The sequence below is a fragment of the Actinia tenebrosa genome, unplaced genomic scaffold (genome assembly GCF_029948245.1).
Source record: "Actinia tenebrosa isolate PJP-AT-01 unplaced genomic scaffold, QUT_ActTen_1.0 PGA_scaffold12__29_contigs__length_12842862, whole genome shotgun sequence".
Lineage (NCBI taxonomy): Eukaryota > Metazoa > Cnidaria > Anthozoa > Actiniaria > Actiniidae > Actinia > Actinia tenebrosa.
This window is the reverse complement of record NW_028292572.1, coordinates 2,465,168-2,483,108: the sequence shown is the minus strand read 5'-3', so window position 1 is coordinate 2,483,108 and position 17,941 is coordinate 2,465,168. Positions and strand designations below refer to the sequence as shown.

General features: G+C 38.8%; 2 protein-coding genes across 2 annotated transcripts; both read left to right on the top strand.

The window, feature by feature from the left end:
• The first annotated feature begins 3,362 nt into the window (after positions 1–3,362).
• On the top strand, positions 3,363–5,298 carry LOC148911940 (uncharacterized). Its single transcript, XM_089028363.1, has 4 exons — positions 3,363–4,082; positions 4,334–4,568; positions 4,913–5,021; positions 5,145–5,298. The coding sequence occupies exons 1-4, from the start codon at positions 3,363–3,365 to the stop codon at positions 5,296–5,298; spliced, it is 1,218 nt and encodes a 405-aa protein (XP_088884489.1).
• Positions 5,299–5,951: 653 nt separating this feature from the next.
• LOC148911939 (uncharacterized) lies at positions 5,952–12,234 on the top strand. Its single transcript, XM_089028362.1, has 10 exons — positions 5,952–6,002; positions 6,127–6,200; positions 6,507–6,784; positions 6,896–7,047; positions 7,556–7,640; positions 7,841–7,920; positions 8,081–8,173; positions 8,305–8,521; positions 8,661–8,747; positions 9,488–12,234. Exons 3-10 carry the CDS (start codon positions 6,532–6,534, stop codon positions 11,161–11,163), a joined length of 2,643 nt encoding a protein of 880 aa, XP_088884488.1. The 5' UTR covers positions 5,952–6,002; positions 6,127–6,200; positions 6,507–6,531; the 3' UTR covers positions 11,164–12,234.
• Positions 12,235–17,941: the final 5,707 nt, after the last annotated feature.

Here is a 17,941-nt window from a genome sequence, read left to right as displayed (position 1 = left end):
TCTTAGGCTTCTCCACGAAATGGGGGATGCTTCTAAGAGTGTCAGAGTTCACGTCGTTCACCCCCAACTTCATGTCCTTGGTAGCTCGCTGCAGTTTATTGTTGTAACCCACGACGGAATTGGCGTTGATGACCAAATTACTTGGCATTAACCAACAACCAGGCGACAAAGCGTAATCCAGCCGCACTTTAGACTGCTGCACTGCAAGTTGATATCTCTGCACCGACTTAGAGATCTCATTCTCGATAACAGCGCTTTCGAAGAGGACAAGGAATACTTGTTGCGTTTCCTGTGACGCACCGGAGGCATCTATGATGGGGCTGCGAGTGCTAACCTGGGCCCCTAGAATGCAGTAAACAAAGGCTTCGATGCTTCGATTAATCCTTGCTAGGTTTTTCAGTCCAATGCCCTTTGCGGCAAAGAAAGGCGCCCAAGGATACTTTTCTTTGCTTTCTATGTAGTAAATTAAATTACCCTTCGTTCCGCTGCCTCCTAAGTCCGAGAATTCGTAAGAGCTAGGATACCCCATGCCCGGCGTTTCTATGCTGGCACCAACATACGAAGCATAGGTGTAAGTCTCTCCTAAACCATGGGCGGCACCCTCTTTGTTGCGAAAATCAGGGTTGGTAAGCTTAAACTCATTCCTTAATCGCTCCCATGCGACTTTGTCATATTTGTTATCCTTTGGGTTAAAGATAGTGTCACTAGGAAGCGGCGCTCCTAACTCAAACAATATCCTGCGAATAGTAAAAGCAACGTGAAATCGTAGGAAAGGAATATGGAACATATCCGAGGCTATACCACATCCTTTAGTAGCAGCCCAGACAGCAAAGTTTAACTGCTGCGGCCAATACCGCATGTTGGGACCTGATAACCATTCTCTGGATTCTTTCCCTGAGTTATGTTTCATGGCAGTTTCTCTAAAGATGTCTCTGACCTTTGTTTTGAAAGTCGTAGGACCCACGGGGATTTCTAAGGAGGTAACCATCTTAGCAAAGTCATCCGCTCCACCTTTGTTGTCGTAAAATGGGTAACCCTCTGTTGTCGGTAATAAATTCTCCGGGAAATTAGGCTGCCTTTCTTTATGCTTAACGGTCGCCTTTGGCTCCAAGTCCGCATTGCTGTACATTTTTTCGCCGTTGAAGTAAATCCCATCGGGTCTACGCTCAAACTTACTAGGGTCTGCATGCGGAAACATCTTCCTAAAGGCCCTCCAGTTGGCATAATCCCGGTTGTCATGATGTGGCTGCTCCTCAATATCATTCCCAAAAGCGTCGTACATTAGTATATATAATGGATGTTATACCATCAGCACCTCAGTTGTACCCAGATGTTCCCTATACTACACCTAACGAATTAAACGCGGAGAATTTCAGGCTCAACAAAGCAAATTTAATCCTGGCTTACTTGGAAGGACAAGCAAAACACTACGAAAAAGTTAGGAAGAAATACGTCAGAGCCCGGAGTACGCTACATAAGATTGCGATAACTTCAGGATCCATATCCGTTATGTTAACGGGCTCCGGCGTTGCTACTTCGCTTACTGGGCCGGGAATAATTGTTGGAGTTCCTTTGGCCGGCGTTGGGGCAGCCTGTGGTATTATTTCGGCTGTTGCTACGGGTATTATGAAACAGTTGTCAAGCAAAATATCCAAGCATGACACGACAATAGCTCTGTCAAGGGCTAAAGTAAACACAATTACCGATCTTGTCTCAAAGGCTTTGCGTGACAGAAAGATAGACGACGTAGAATTCTCGCTTATCTTAGCCGAAGACAAATACGAGAAATTAAAGACGGACATAAGGAATAAAAAAACAGTCGTAAAAGATCTTTCCGAGGAATCTCGCAAAAAGATCTACCAAGAAGCGAAAGAAGAGCTTCAAAGAAAGCTTGCTCAGTAAATATCGTGACAGGATTCTATTTACATATCGAACGCCGGCTGTCTGGTTCATATGCAAATTAAATATAATAATTTTCACATACATAAGCGTCCAGATGTGTCTGGCGTTCGCTTGTGATCGTGGACTTTGGAGCTGGGGAGGCCTAAAGTCCCGAGTTCGAGCCTCGCTGTAGATGCATTTGGACCGGTTGCTGTGAGTGAAAAAAAAAGCCTCCCCCACTCACAGCAACCGTGGGGGGAGGGGTAGGAAAGTGCGATTCAACCCCGCGATGGGGGGTTTCGCGATTGGAAAAGTCAGGGGGTGTCTCGGGACGCTGTCCGGAGTTCACCCTCTGGTGGGTCGTAAGAAAGATATATGTGTACTGTACTAGAGGGCCTCTGGCGCGGGATGAAATAAGCCCCGTAAGCCCAAAATGCAAAAAACCCCACTGGGGATAGCTTGGTGTTCTGCGCGATGCATTCCCCAGTGGGGTTTCTGGCAAAATAAACGCCAGTTTTGCATTTTTATTTTCTCGGAATCCATCCTAACAGGGGGTGGTTGGGGTCTATTTTGTAAAATATTTCGTAAATTACGTCAGGATAATAAGGAATATCCTTATCCAGCCGACAAAACATCCACTCGGCTCTGCTCATATCAGAAACCTCAGGAATAGACTTACCGGTAATTTCAGACAAAAGATAGGGAATAGCTTTGTAATATTTCCCTAGCTTTAATTTTTTCAATGTATTCCGTAGACTTTGTGGGGTTGGCTCTTCTAAATGGTCTATGATTTTCTTTTTTACTTCATTGTCTAAATATACCGGTCGATAACCTTGGATATGACTCATCCAGTCCCTAAAGTATTTTATTCTCTTATATGGCGTTTTCTTACGACCTCCGTTGGCATAATACTGCTCTCTGGTAGCATTTGGTACGGCATTACGAATATTTTTAACACATTCGTAACACTGTGCTGACGTGTCGTCTTCTATTTGCATTTTCTTACCACAACACCAGAAACCCTTGGGCTTGGGTATGTTAACTTTGGATCTTAGGCAAATTATACAGAAGTCATTGGCGAACTTTTTACATTCATGCATATATAAGACAAATATTTTTTTTTTAACACAGCAGCTAAGGGACTTCTCGCAAAAGCAAACAGTGTAACGCACCTACTTCACACGGGTTATTTCCATGCCGCCAAAAAGTTTCCCATAGGCGCTAACGCGGGTAATTCCCGTGAAAATGACATAGGTTCCTGGGGACTTCGCGAGTCCCCCTTACTGGTCTACGGGTTTGGTACGGGTAAAGTGGACAAATCGGATATTTGCCTAAAAGTCCGTAGAGTTGGCTCGAATAATTCCCGCTGCCGACGCTAGTGCGTAAACACGGGTAATTCCCGGGCGATTCCGAATGGTGACCGCGAGTCCCCCTTACTGCTGCTATATGTGGCAACGTCATTCGGTCTTTGTAGCGGGTTAATGAGGCAAAGCGAAATATCATCGAAAGGATACGTTAGTTCTCCAGAATTTAGGAAAGTTGTCTTTGCTTTGAATAGCGTGCAACTAGAAGACGATGTTCCCGCCAAAATTCAAAATGGCGCCATGTATTTAGGTCACTCGCTTGGATATCTTTCAATAAGAGAAGAGAATTCTAAACTTTTGATCGAACTTAAGGAAAAGAAAGAAAAGATTGATGCTCTAGAACATAATTTAAAAGAACTGAACTCTAAAATAGCCAATCTAAAGGATGGATATTTGAGTCAGCAAAGTCCTCTGTCATTGAACACCCCAGATGGGGACAATCCAGGTATAGATGACATCAAACATAGTCAACTGGGGTCTACCACCAAAAAAAGAAAAGTCATTTCTATTTGTAAGAAAGTGGTTGCTGATCTAGATGATGTTTGTGAGCGGTACCACGAATCTCTTGGTTGTGTTCTAGGGAATTACTTTATATATGGTAAAGATGACAATAAAGAGTCTGTTAGAAACACTGTTTCTGAAATTCTGGATTTGGTTGTGGAAGCTAGCTCATCCAAGAAGGGTTTGTCATATCTATTACTTCCTAAAACTTACCAATGCATCTTGGATTCAATGAGAGTACCTGACTGGGTTTTGCTATATTTCAAGCTGCAAACAAAGCTCCCAGATTCAGCCTGGCAAACCCTTTTGAATCTAACAAAGCTTGGACGTGGAGGGGTATGTATAATAATTATCAATTTGAATATATACTGCTTAACAAATGCAGGTCATGTTTTATCTGGTCTAAAAAAATTCAGCTATGCAAATGTGTTTTAAACTGGATAAACACTCCTGCTTGTTTGAGCAGTACAGTGATAAAGTACTATAATAATAATATTATAAAAACAATGAAGAAGGGTGTGGTAACTGGAGTGATAAAAAAATGGTATTGCTCGTGAAATTAACTTACAATATTATATGGATTGCAGCGCCAAACAGATACACCAGTTCTTCTTACAAAAAATGATATCAAAACTGTGAAGAGCCTGGTTTTCTCAATTGTAAGAAAAACATTTGAGGTCAAGAAAATGGAAACAAACTACCCAGCTTCAAATGTGAATTTGAATGCTGTTCTTGTTTGGGCAATAAGAGAGCAGTGCATATACACAGAACATCTGCGAGATGTTGAGTTCAATATAAAACTTGATGGGCGTCCTTTAGGAGGTTTGTTGAACCAAAAATAATGATAACTTTGGCTGTATTTTTAAATACTTATTTATTTATTTCTTCTTTGCACACATTGAGCACTCTCTATGTACACTGGTTGTATACATACATTTTTTTTGCAAATTACTTTGAATTCTACTGTATATGAAATTATTAATATTTTTGTCCTATAAATGAGGCTATTCAAATAATTGCAATACATTTGAAGCTGTTTTTATGGCTATACCATTACCTACAACTAATATTAATTTTATACTTTATAAATGTAGATAAAAGTCACATTTGAAATTAGTAAAAATTTAGATTCTAAATTAAATTGACAAAGCTTTTTTTGAATGTAGGGAAAAATCTAGTTGCTATTGGTGTTGTTCCCATCAATTTCTGCCACAAAAGTTCAGAGAGTGCCTTATCTGTATACCCAATTGCAATTGGAAACTGTAAAGAGGATAGGTTTGTACTACTCTAATTTACAATTTCTATATTGAGTATCATCAATTTTGTTTCATTTATTTGCAATGTTGAAGGGGAAACCACAACTTTATTAGTACATGTTGGTACTATTGGTCATTTCAGAAACAACTTGGTTCAGCTAATACAAACTTTGAATGCACAAAAGAATGTTATTAAAAGGCATGGTATCAAAGTTGATGGCAAGACCTATCAAGTGAAGTTTACAGGTACATTAATATGTCTTAAAGGTCTAGTTTCTATAGCGGATTATCCATGAGCTGTTCTTTAGTGGAGTGTTGGTCTTTCCAAATTATTTATATTAAGTATGGCTGTTATGTCTAACATCATGCTTATTCAACTAAACTATATGCTAATGAAGTAATAAAAGTTTGCGGACCAGTGGTTGCATGTGTAATCATTGGTAGAAATTGGGATGGCTCAGGAACAGCATTAACATTTAAATCAAACAGGAATGCCAATATGCAGAATGCCAAGCCATATCAGTTGTAAGCCATGCTCCATTGATTCAGACAGCAAATACATACAGTAGTGGTACCTTCCATGAACTTTGCTGCAATAAAGTACACCTCATGGAAAGTCTGCCTTTTTACTATACACAAGTCACACCTTTAAAAGTTTTGTTTGGAATTCTCATGGATTCAAAATGTATTATACCAACAACAAACCATTTCATGTCTAAATAATAACAAATTTGGGATGTTCTAAAAATGTAAGTATGTTTAAGGTTTTTTATTTATTAGTAAGTATTTCAATTTTTCTATGCAATTTATTTCAGTAAAACAAAGAGGAAAGAATGTAATTTAATGATATTATTAATTTTTCCTGCATATTTAAATCTGTTTAGTTACCATTGACTACAAAGCCCTCCTGCTCCTCCTCAGGAAGAAAGATGATGATAAGTATGTCCTCGGAGGCAAAGGTTATGGTACTGAATTTTGTGCTTTCTGTGATGCCATAAGGGTTAGTATAGTAAAATTTAAAAAAAGTAAAATTCAAGATTTAAAATTCTTAAGTACAGCAACATCTGCCAATGTTACCTATTATTGATAATATGAAACTTAGAAGTTGTAATTTATTCATTTAGGCATGCACACAACATGGGGCAGATATAGATGAGACATGCGTAGACTGTCTGAGATCAAAAGCAAATATAGGAAGGTACACAGCACCCATTTGCGTTTTGCCAAGTAAAATATATCTTTATCAGTTCCCATATATATGGCATGCTACTATGTAATAAGATTCCTTCAATCCATATATCATACTATTATACTATACTTGACTACAAGCTGATAATGATATATCTTTATTTATCAAGGGTCAAAACTAATTGCATTCAATAGTAATGAATGTACTTTGCAGTCATACGATAAAAGTTTGGACCCCCTCCTACTTCTGATATAAATGAATGCAGCAAAAAATTTCAATATTTTTATTTTAACATCTGACCGTCTTGTGAAATAGGTCAGTTGGATTGAGAGATGACCTCATGTTCTTACTTGAAGAGGATCTCAGCCACATTAACCTGTGCTCACTACACTGTGAGATGAGAAACTGTGAACAACGTCTTGGCTCTATTGGGCTCTTTGCTTATCGTATTGGCGGTTTGGAGGAATTGAATGCTGCTTTGGCAGACTATGGTCCAGAAACCTCAAGGCAGGTGTCTAGGGTAACAGTCAAAGAGAATCCTGGACAACAGACTGCAATTACAAGACAAAATATAAAAGTGGCATCCTTTTCAGGTGCAGTTCTTCTAGAAACACTGATTAAATACACCTACCAACTTGATCATTTTGGGTGCAAGTATCATTCATCATTAAAATATGAATACATTTGTATGTTACATTTTTCAGGGGGAACTGAAAGAGCTATTTTGAAAAACTTTGAAGATATCATAAAGCGTGCACTACCGATTGAGAAAGTTACTAATTATTATAAAGGTGCCCCAGGAGCTGCCCATCAAGTAATTCTGAATTATATCACTTTCTTTGAAGAAAGAAAAAAGGTGAGATACAGCAAAAACCCGCGTATAAGAACCTAGGTTTTTTCAAGTGAGCCCAAACAGGTTCTTATATAAATGGTATTTAGTGTTAAATTAGGCTAACTAGGTTCTTATTAGGCTCTTAACTTTTGTTGATTTCATAAATCAAAGGTTCATCTCAGTTTTATTTTAAGTTGGATTTTTTTATTCCATGAGGACTTGTTCTTTATAGTATTACACCAATATATACAGTTATAGTGTTCATAGCATTATTGTGTACAGGCTGTGTTATAAATATATTTTTGAAACAATTGATTCTATTTTTATTTTTTTTATTTTTTAAAATTAAGAACCATGTGTTAGGAATTTAGGCTAAAATGGTTCTTATATGAAGGGTGGGTCGTTAGAAATGAAATTTTAGCCTAACAGGTCCTTAAATTTTGGGTTCTTATATGCGAGTTTTACTGTATGCACAATAATATATTTGCCTAATTTTTCTTAAGTTTATTTTATTTCTTTTTCCTCTCCAAAGTATTTAGATGCAATTATTAAGAATGGGACATTTGTTAGGGACTATGGAGACAAGCAAGAGGAAATTGAGATTGACCAGAGAGGAGGTAGATTTGTAGTCTGTTACTTATTTGCTTTTTCTATTTATAATACATAAATCTGTAATCCATATTCATTTATATTTTCCAGAATTTTACAAGTTTTTGAAGGATCTTGAGAAGAAATGGATAACAAAGCAAAAAGAAGTAGCTTCAAAGTTTTCAGAAATTTCAAAATCTGCACAGCCCCGCAAGAAAAAGAAAATGAAAAATGCTGGATGCTGGATGCCAGCTTGACGACAGCCTTTCCATGTTTGCAGCAGAATTACAAGTCAGTTTTTTTGTTAAGGTAAAATTATTAAACCTTTTATTCACAGGGGAGCTGAAACAAATAGGAATGGTACCAAGCAAACCAATGACCCTCTAATAATAAATGTAAAATTTTGTACCCCTTATTCCTTATGCCAACATCCACACTGCAACTTATTGCATGTTATCATATCAATTAGGTTTGCACAGACTGGAGAGAATTAGCTATAACACTGCGTGAGACTGTTTTTGAGGATGAGGATGAGGAACTTATAGACATTCATGAAATTAAGGTTAGTCACAATCCAAGGGTAAGGAGAGATGAATTATTTCAAAGATGAATGAAGATAAACATTAAAAGTGGTTTCATTTGACATCTTCATTTTACTTTTATTTATTACATAATTTGTAAATATATTTTCAGTGCAAAGAGTGGGGATTTCTGCTAAAGGAGCTTTTTGGCATACACCTAGGAACCGGGGATTATGGCCATCTTGTGGTTGACCACAGTGCAATGCTCCTTCGGCAGTTTCGGTCTTTATACAAGTATTCAGGACAAGGCTTTGAGTCTTCCCATAAGCTTCATCGTCAACTTTTCTCGAAAGCAACTAATCATGATGCTTCTGGACCTGGCCAGTCAAGTAAGTTTCATCTTGTCATTTTGTGGTCATTGATATTTTTATTGCCTAGTCTTATATTCACAGATGTTTTATTTCAGAATTCATGAGTTTTATCCCTTTCCTATTTAAGTAACATGAATTGCTGGATTGTTTTTTATAGTGGATCAGATTCTTATCCATTGGTATTCAACATATTTTCTGTGTCTGAGGTACAAATTTCGTCAAGCAAAAGAATGCATTGAGACAGGTAATTAAAGTTACTTATGTAATGAAATCACTTATATTTATTCAGCTTATGATGACAAGTTTATTCCATGTAAATGCTTTCATGCATCAGAAAAGGTCTATACTTTAAAGTGCTAGTCTTACGAAAATGACACCGTCCCTGGAAATTGTACCATATAAAACTAGATATGTAATATAGCCTACTGTCCAAATTCTTTTTCGATACGAGACTGAGAAGATGTTGTATTTAGCCGGTAAAGTTTGGCCGTTTGAGTACGCCATTAAGCGATTGCGTTCCTGGCAACTTTTAGTGATTCGAAGGAAGTGACGTCATACGCGCAACCCTTCAAAATTCGCGGATTTTTACAATGTGTAAATGCAACCAAATTTCGAATATTTTTAATTTAAAAACAATCCTTAAACCAAGTCATGCCTTCTTACAGAGAATGCTGTAGAGTAAGTGTGGATAAAAAGGATGCCAGTTGCGCGTATGACGTCACACATATATTAAAATGCAACGACAAAATCGCTGCTCATAGAAATGGCGGACGAGCTTTTAACAATTTTCGGAAGTAGGATTCAGACTGGAAAAGTTTCTTTTTCGAACCAATTATTGTTTATTGGTGAACATTATAACCTATTTGAGCATATAGAAAATCGGGAATTTTTTTTTGCGTCATTAATATTTTCGTGAGACCAGCACTTTAACTTTGACTGGATAAACGTTATTAAGACTTAAAAGATTTTATTCATTTTTCAAAGGTCAAAAGACATTCAGTTACAGAGGATGTGGTAGAAAAGGGAAACTTAACGCCCAGTGGTCGGAGGAAAAAGCTAAGTGGATAAAAGCCATTGATAGTTTATTCACGGATATTTTAGGGAATGATTTTCTCAAGTATAGATATCACAAAGATAAGGGAACCTGTGTGACAGAAGAAATCGTGCCAAAACTTCTCATCTATGACCATGACTTATGGGAAAAATATTTTCAAGATCAGCAGAAATTTCCATTGGAATCAACAAACCATGGCAATAAAAGAGCAAGAGTCAGTCGCAAAAAATTACAAGTTGATGATGTAGAAAGCCCTCACACAACACAGCCACAGTCACAGCCCCAGCCCCAGCCCCAGGCACAGCCACAGCCACAGTCACAGCCACAGTCACAGCCACAGTCACAGCCACAGTCACAGCCACAGTCACAGCCACAGTCACAGCCACAGTCACAGCCACAGCCACAGCCACAGCCACAGCCACAAGCAAAAGACAAAATGCAGACTAAAGTAAAAAACCCCTCTGATGTTACATACATGTGTGTGGATGATGCACCAGAAGTATTAGCACGATGTTCTGACTCCACTGACCAGCAGTATTCAAAGGGCAGGGCTCTACATGATGCTATTCTGCAGTGTAAGACAAGAGCAGAATTTGCTGCTACACATTCTATGCTGCCGCCAGTCCAAAACGTGATTTCCTCGTGCTTCAAAGAAATTAATGGAAACTTCTCCGAGAGTGATACATTTTCACTACCTTCACGTCCATGTGCCACTGTTATCATGGAGGCAGAGAAATTGATGCGAAGCAAACATGCAACAGGTGTCTGTATCAATGGAGCGGAGAAATTCAGTGATCAGGGGCTTTCTATTCTTAAAAAGTTCTGTCAAATTTCAGAAACTAGTAAAAAAGTTTCTGCTGAATACAACTGGCTTGTCCTGGTCGGTTGTACCTCTGATGAAATGGCTCTTATAACAAATGCTCTGTGGCACAGTCCTCCAAATCGTCCTCTTGTTAGATTTGGGAATAAGTCTATCGATGTGTTGTCCTTCTCTGACCTTGTTGATGAAAGATACATTGACAATTTTACCATCGATGTCTGCATTGGTAAATTCCTCCGTCAATCGAACAATGCAACTACAATGTATTTACCATCAGAATTTCATACCTGGATGGGAATTAACGACAAAGATTTCCAAAGGATGCGATTACAAGAACAAGCTCTTCTCGTTGGTGATATTATGCATCTGACCCAGATATTAGTCCCAGTGCACATGACCAAACATTGGGGACTTATCTACATTAACTTAGTCCACAGTTGCTTGTATTTTGATGATGGGATGAAAATTAGCCCTCCCGGTACCTGTATACAATTTGTGAAACAAGCTTTGGATATACTCTCTGAAATGTTTCCTGGGGCTACATATTTGCAGAATAAATTCTGGAGATATACAAATACTTTCCACAGATTTGGCATGCCATCACAAGTATCTTCAAGCTCACAGAGCATTGGAACCGGAAGTTGTGGAGTTGGGGTGATTTTGTCAGCCAGAGACTTCATATATCATGGCCCAAATGCTTGTAACAACATAAAATGGAAATACTTTGAAATGCGCACTCACAGAAAAAATCTTATGTTATCAATATTAAATTGGTGCTCAGTCTAATTTAAATCCAATAACTTTATTAAACGTATATATTACGAAACTTTCTCAAAAACCTGTAGATGGCAGTTCTACTTGGGTACTTGTATACCTGTAGGGCTGAGCAAATCTTTGTTTGCGCCCGTCTACTTGGGTTACTAGGCATTACGTGTACATAGCATACAAGTCAAAACTAGAAAGATAAAAACCTGTAGATGGCAGTTCTACTTGGGTACTTGTATACCTGTAGGGCTGAGCAAATCTTTGTTTGCGCCCGTCTACTTGGGTTACTAGGCATTACGTGTACATAGCATACAAGTCAAAACTAGAAAGATAAAAACCTGTAGATGGCAGTTCTACTTGGGTACTTGTATACCTGTAGGGCTGAGCAAATCTTTGTTTGCGCCCGTCTACTTGGGTTACTAGGCATTACGTGTACATAGCATACAAGTCAAAACTAGAAAGATAAAAACCTCTAGATGGCAGTTCTACTTGGGTACTTGTATACCTGTAGGGCTGAGCAAATCTTTGATTGCGCCCGTCTACTTGGGTTACTAGGCATTACGTGTACATAGCATACAAGTCAAAACTAGAAAGATAAAAACCTGTAGATGGCAGTTCTACTTGGGTACTTGTATACCTGTAGGGCTGAGCAAATCTTTGATTGCGCCCGTCTACTTGGGTTACTAGGCATTACGTGTACATAGCATACAAGTCAAAACTAGAAAGATAAAAACCTGTAGATGGCAGTTCTACTTGGGTACTTGTATACCTGTAGGGCTGAGCAAATCTTTGTTTGCGCCCGTCTACTTGGGTTACTAGGCATTACGTGTACATAGCATACAAGTCAAAACTAGAAAGATAAAAACCTGTAGATGGCAGTTCTACTTGGGTACTTTTATACCTGTAGAGCTGAGCAAGTCTTCGATTGCGCCCAGTTGGGGCTGTTACAATAATTGCAATAAACGTATGAAAATGTCAACGAAAAATCTCACAAATCAAGAAACTTTGTTGTTTTTCCAGCGAAAAAATTAAGTTAAAACATCGAGTTTTCGAACTTCACGTTCATAATCAGGATTAAAATATGGTCATACGTTCAATGATGCATGGACGTGAAGTCAGAGAACTCGATGTTTTAACAATATTTCTCCGCTGGAAAAACAAAGTTTATCACTAATATGAAGATATCCAGCAACATAACAATTTTAGATTTCATTTCCATATAAATTGCCAGAAATAGTATACTAATTAAATAAGTATTTCACGGATATATTGCAATCTACCTTTCTAAATGACCTTCTCAAATTAAGATTATGCAGACAGATAGACTTTACCTACATAAAAGCGAAGGCAAAGTTTTCCGAAATCCTTTTTAGAATAAAGATCAGGCCACCATATGATCTCTAACTCTCTTGTTGCCCGACCTTCCCCCTCTTCAATTGATATACGGCTGCGGCTTGTGACACGAGCAGTCCTATTATTAGCTCTTTGTTTTGCAGCTTCAATCGCTAGCTCTGGATTCATTTCTGAGTCGGGTTCTTCTGTACTTTCTAGGTTGTTGCCTCTCCAGCTGGCGCTTCTTATGAAGTCTAGATTAGACTCTGAGATGGCATCACTAAGGGTTTGGATTTGAAAAAGCTTGTAAGATATTCTTGTAGCTGTAGACTTCATTATAGGTGCTCTCCAGTGGTGAGTAGTTGTGATGGAATTTACAACAGGCTTCTTCAACTCCACAAGAAAATGTTCAAAGTATTGAACTGGCACGTAATTTAATTCTAGTTTGTGCCATTTAGCTGAAATGAATAGAAAAGTATGTTTAGTTGATAAGTTTGGTTTGTGTTTGACATTTCCGATTTCAGAAATGCTTACCCTTACTACGGGGATGGTGAGTGTTATTTATTCTCTCCACGACGTGTGCTAACCATAATTTGTAGTTGATGTATTGTGTGCCTTTCCTCTTCATTCTTCTGTACCTTGGGATTTCGGCTACTTCGTCGTTCGAAACAAGCTTTATATTTTTGGGTGCTTGACGTTGCCCATGGGTCAATTGCCAGTGTTTCATAAATACTCTCGAAGTTTGAAACCGTTTGGGACATAAAGTACAATGAACATAATACTTTTCGTAATTCAGTGGCATGTTCAGATTAATTTTTTCCAGTGAAACAGTAGTTTTGATTTAAGGTCTAGAGTTTGTTGTAAGAAAGGACGCTTTATCGTAGTTATTCTCACACATTTGCCAAATTTAGAAGGATTTCATTGGTCACTACTTATAACCGGAAATTAAAGAATGACATTCTATGTTTCTTAGTTTATCCCAAACACCTTAGCTAAGGGTAAAAACAAATCATTGGTCGCTAAGATGCTGATATCGGAAATCGAAAAATATTAACTTCGTGCTTGATGATCAGAGTTTAAATATGAATAACAAGAAAAGTGAAGAACAACTTAACCGTGAAGAGCTGAAGTCGATTAGAAAGTTTAAAAAGAAACAGTGGAAAAAACGAAAACAAGCACGCCTTGCAGGGGAAAAGAAATCTTCCAGATCATCGGAGGACAAGACTGTTGGCATTAATAAACAACCCAACGTAGTGGAAAAGAAGCATGCCTCCATGCAATTCAACGCTGCAGACGTAAGCCCCGCAAGCCACAATCCAAACACAGAAAAAAATCCTGGAAATCAACATAATGAATCAAACAATTACCAGGTAAGGACAGCGAATACTCACTCGAGGGGCAAAGACATGGTTAGAGCGTCATTGCAACGCGAAAGAACCAAACAACCCGCAAAGCCGACTGAGAGAAAAAGGAAAGCCATTCAAACGTTATCCACGACAGAAGACAAGAAAGCAAAGATAGAAGTGCCATTAATAAAGGAACTCGACCAATCACTGATAAAACGAGTCAAAGGACAAAGTGCTCTGGGCAGTGGTAGTTACGGCACGTGTTACTTGGCTCGTTACAGAAATATAACTGTTGCCGTTAAGGAGTTTAACGACAGAGGCGGGCGAAAACTAAAACCTGATCTTAGAAGATCTGCTCTAAAAGATGCGGAAATTATAGTGAAACTTGGTGATCATAGAGGTTTACCCCTTTTGTTTGGAGTGTGCACGAAAGTTTTACCAGTATCCCTCGTTCTACTGTTTCACGGCGAAAGGGATACAAGTCTTACTGTTTTTAAAGCGACAAGAAATAACCCACCTTTGACAGAAACGCAGTGGAATATAATTTTTTATCGTATTGCAAAGGCTTTGGGGCATGTACACAGTAAGAGTTTTATTCACAATGATTTAAAAGGTAACAATGTTGTACTGGAACCCCCGGTTGATGACGAGGCATATAATCCTGTAATAATAGATTTCGGATGTAGCTTGAAGGTAACAGACGCTAAACCACGCCGTCCTCAACCCCATCACCTAAAGGAAGTTAATAAGACCTCGTACATTGCGCCTGAAATTGTGGATGGCAGTGGACCTCCTTCATACAGTAGTGACGTGTATTCATTTGGCCGAATGATCGAGTTTGTTTACAAGAGATGTCACATAGCCCTAACTTCGATAATATCAAAAACTTTGTCAGACAATCCAGCCGCACGACCTTCGCTCGAATAGTTGACCGCTTATTTTGGCAGTACTTGAACAAACAATGATCTTGGAATTTTCGCCTAACAGACATGAATATTGAATATCAAAAAGTAGTATAGTTCCACATGCAATTTCAAGAACGTGTTTCCAATATTTCAACTTATTAATCTAGGACACTACTTTTCTATTAAATACCACATGTAAAGTACCGTATCATATGTTATTTCTTGGAATATAATTAAAAGCGTTATTGATTTTCATAGTGTCAAAACTAACACTATTGGACTTCTTACTCATACCCAAGGTGTCGATCTTTGGTTTAGTATTACAAATGCTAATTGGCTGAGGGTCGATTGAATCGACCCTCAGCCAATTAGCATATCATTTTTTCCAAGGCCTAAGCTCCTCATGTTAACAGTTAGCTTTCTTTGTGGCCCTCTTTTACCAACTTTGCTTGGCTTTCTCTTATAAAGCCTTTTAAACTTTGTAACTATTACTTTTTGTGTTCCCCTCCAATATCGAATATTGGCTGATTTCTTCTGTAAGTGCTTACACAGGGAATCAAAACAAGCTTCGTTTGGTAAACCAGTGTACAAATTAACCTTTGCATCAGTCTCTGTAAATCTGTCAGTTGCTGGTCCTCTCATTTTATTTTGCTTTTTGATATCATTGGTCACTAAATATGCCTTGTCAATCTTGTCCTTGAGACAATTTCTAAATCCTTTATCAAACAACCAGTACAGTTACAGTCCTTTCTGCAGCTGCATTTGTTTGTTAATGGAGGTAAGCCATAATCATGATCATTGTTATTAAGAATAGTTGGTATTGCTGTTGAGTCATTAGGTACCGAATTGTCTTGCTTGTCTTGCTCTTCATTCATTATTGGATCATATGTTGTGTCATTAGACAACTTTGCTTTTTTTGGAACAAATCCTCTCGATTTATGAGATAAAGCTCTCTTCCTTTTAGGTACAAAATGATAACTGGACGTCCCACCAGTAGCAGCTGCCCTTATGAGATTTATTGAAGGGCTTGGGTGAGCTTCTGAAGGTTTTCCATCTACAAAGTGAAAAAAGCAGGCTCTTGAATCAAAATTCGGCTGCCAGTTTTTGCCTGTTTTAGCATCTTTACGGTTAACAGCTCTGATCCAATCTCTTCTGGTTTCCGCGTCAGATTTAGCGGTTGGGAAAGGAAAAAGTGCAAATGGCGGCTTACAATCACATTGTTCGTGCTTTATTCCTCGGTGAACATCACACTCCTTGGTTTTCCACTTCTGAATATGATAAGTGCTACTACTACAATGTTGAAAGACACAAATCCTCATCTAGAAAGGGGAATAAATATAGCCATTTATCAAACAAAACAAAATTAACCAGCTTACATGTTCGAAGTGCCACCAAAAGTCTAAATCAGTACGTCCATTTTATCCCGAATCGGTACCAGGCCCCGCGCGTCCGCTAAAGTGTGGAAAGGCTTATTAAATACTAGTTCTATTGGATTAAGTTCTGGAAAGTACGTTGAAGGGTAAACAAGAATGCAGTCAATGTCATCTAGCCATTCCCCAAGAGTAGTATAGGGAATGGGGGTTCCAGCGCAATCTCAACACGGGCAAGACCCGTGCCAAAAATCCACCTACGGAAACAACCCACTCCAAGTGTGGTTGGGGGCAACAGCGCAAATATGTTAGTCTATATATGGAGTGCGAAGATTGTAAGAGAACTTTTAAGAAAGAAGCGGATTTGAAAAAGCATTTGAAAATGAAGACGAAGTGTATGAGCAGTTATGATTGTGGATGTGGTAAGAAGTTTGAGACTAAGGTTAAATTGTTTTGGCATTGTCAGGACTGTGAGTACGACTACGACGACTTAAAAAGTGCTTGGTATTAGGTATAAAATATTTCCTATTATATAGATGGAATCCCAAAGCAACTTCAGCACGGTGTCAATACCCGGTAACGGTGAGATTGACGTTAGACAGTTTTGGCGTCAGTCAGAAAGGAAGGTTAAAAGGACTCTCCGAAAAGGTATAGAAGAATTAGGAGCCCTGAAAGCGAGCATAATGGTAGAAGTAAGTTTGTCAAAAGACGAGGTAATGACGACAGCAATGTTGCGATCAAAGTCGTTAGTGATATTAGAATCCACGAATCTGGATAGGTCACTCAGTGAAGCCTTAGAAGCAATAATGGAGTCGCTGTCTAACTACACGAAAGAAGGATCGGGTTGGACAGTAGAGGAGGTTGAAGGAATAGAGATAAGTATAGCCAGGTACGTACCCATACGAGGGGGGAGTTACGTACCGCTACCAACGTGGGTAGAAAGGAAGAAGGCTATTGTAAACGTGAAGAATGAAGACAATCGATGCTTTATGTGGGCAATCAGGTCTGCACTGTATCCAGCAGAGAAGGATCCCTGTAGGACAAGTAAGTATCCCACAGATGATTTAGAGTGGGATGGTGTGGAATTTCCCATGCAGTTGATAGACATCCCCATATTTGAGGAAATAAACGATCTAGCAATTAACGTTTACGGAGTCAGAGAGCAGACGATAGTACCGTTAGTTCTGTCAAAAAGTAAAGGAGAGCGCGTACATTTATTCTACCACGGCGGACACTACTCATGGGTTAAACACATTAGCAGACTATTCTACAGACATACTAAGCACAAAGGCAAAAAGTACTTCTGTGACTGCTGCTTGCTGTCATTTACATCCTTAAATACCCTAAAGAAACACGATGAGATCTGCCGCGGAGTCGAAGAAGTGGCGCAACGGATCCAGATGCCCACCAACAAAGAGCTTTCATACGCAGACCATCAAAAGCAGATGCAAGTGCCTTACGTGATATATGCAGACTTCGAAGCGTTGATAACTAAGGAAGAGCAGAAACGTGGCGCCACGAATAAGGTAGGATTACACGAGATCTGCTCCTTTGGTTACATAGTAGTCAGATCAGACGGTAAAGCAAACCCTCCTGTGATTTACCGAGGTAAGAACGCAGCTAATGAGTTTCTAGAAGCATTGCGAGAAGAGGAGGGAGAGATTAGAGAACAATTAAGATGTCCAAAGAAGATGGAATTTACCAAAGAGAACCAGGAGGCTTTTAACAAGGCAAAAAAATGCTACATTTGCCAACATACGCTTCTTCAGTTTGGAAGACGAGCCAAGAAAGCGTGGGATGAAGATGGAAAGTATCTAGGAGAAGCTCATTTTAAATGCGGGAAGTA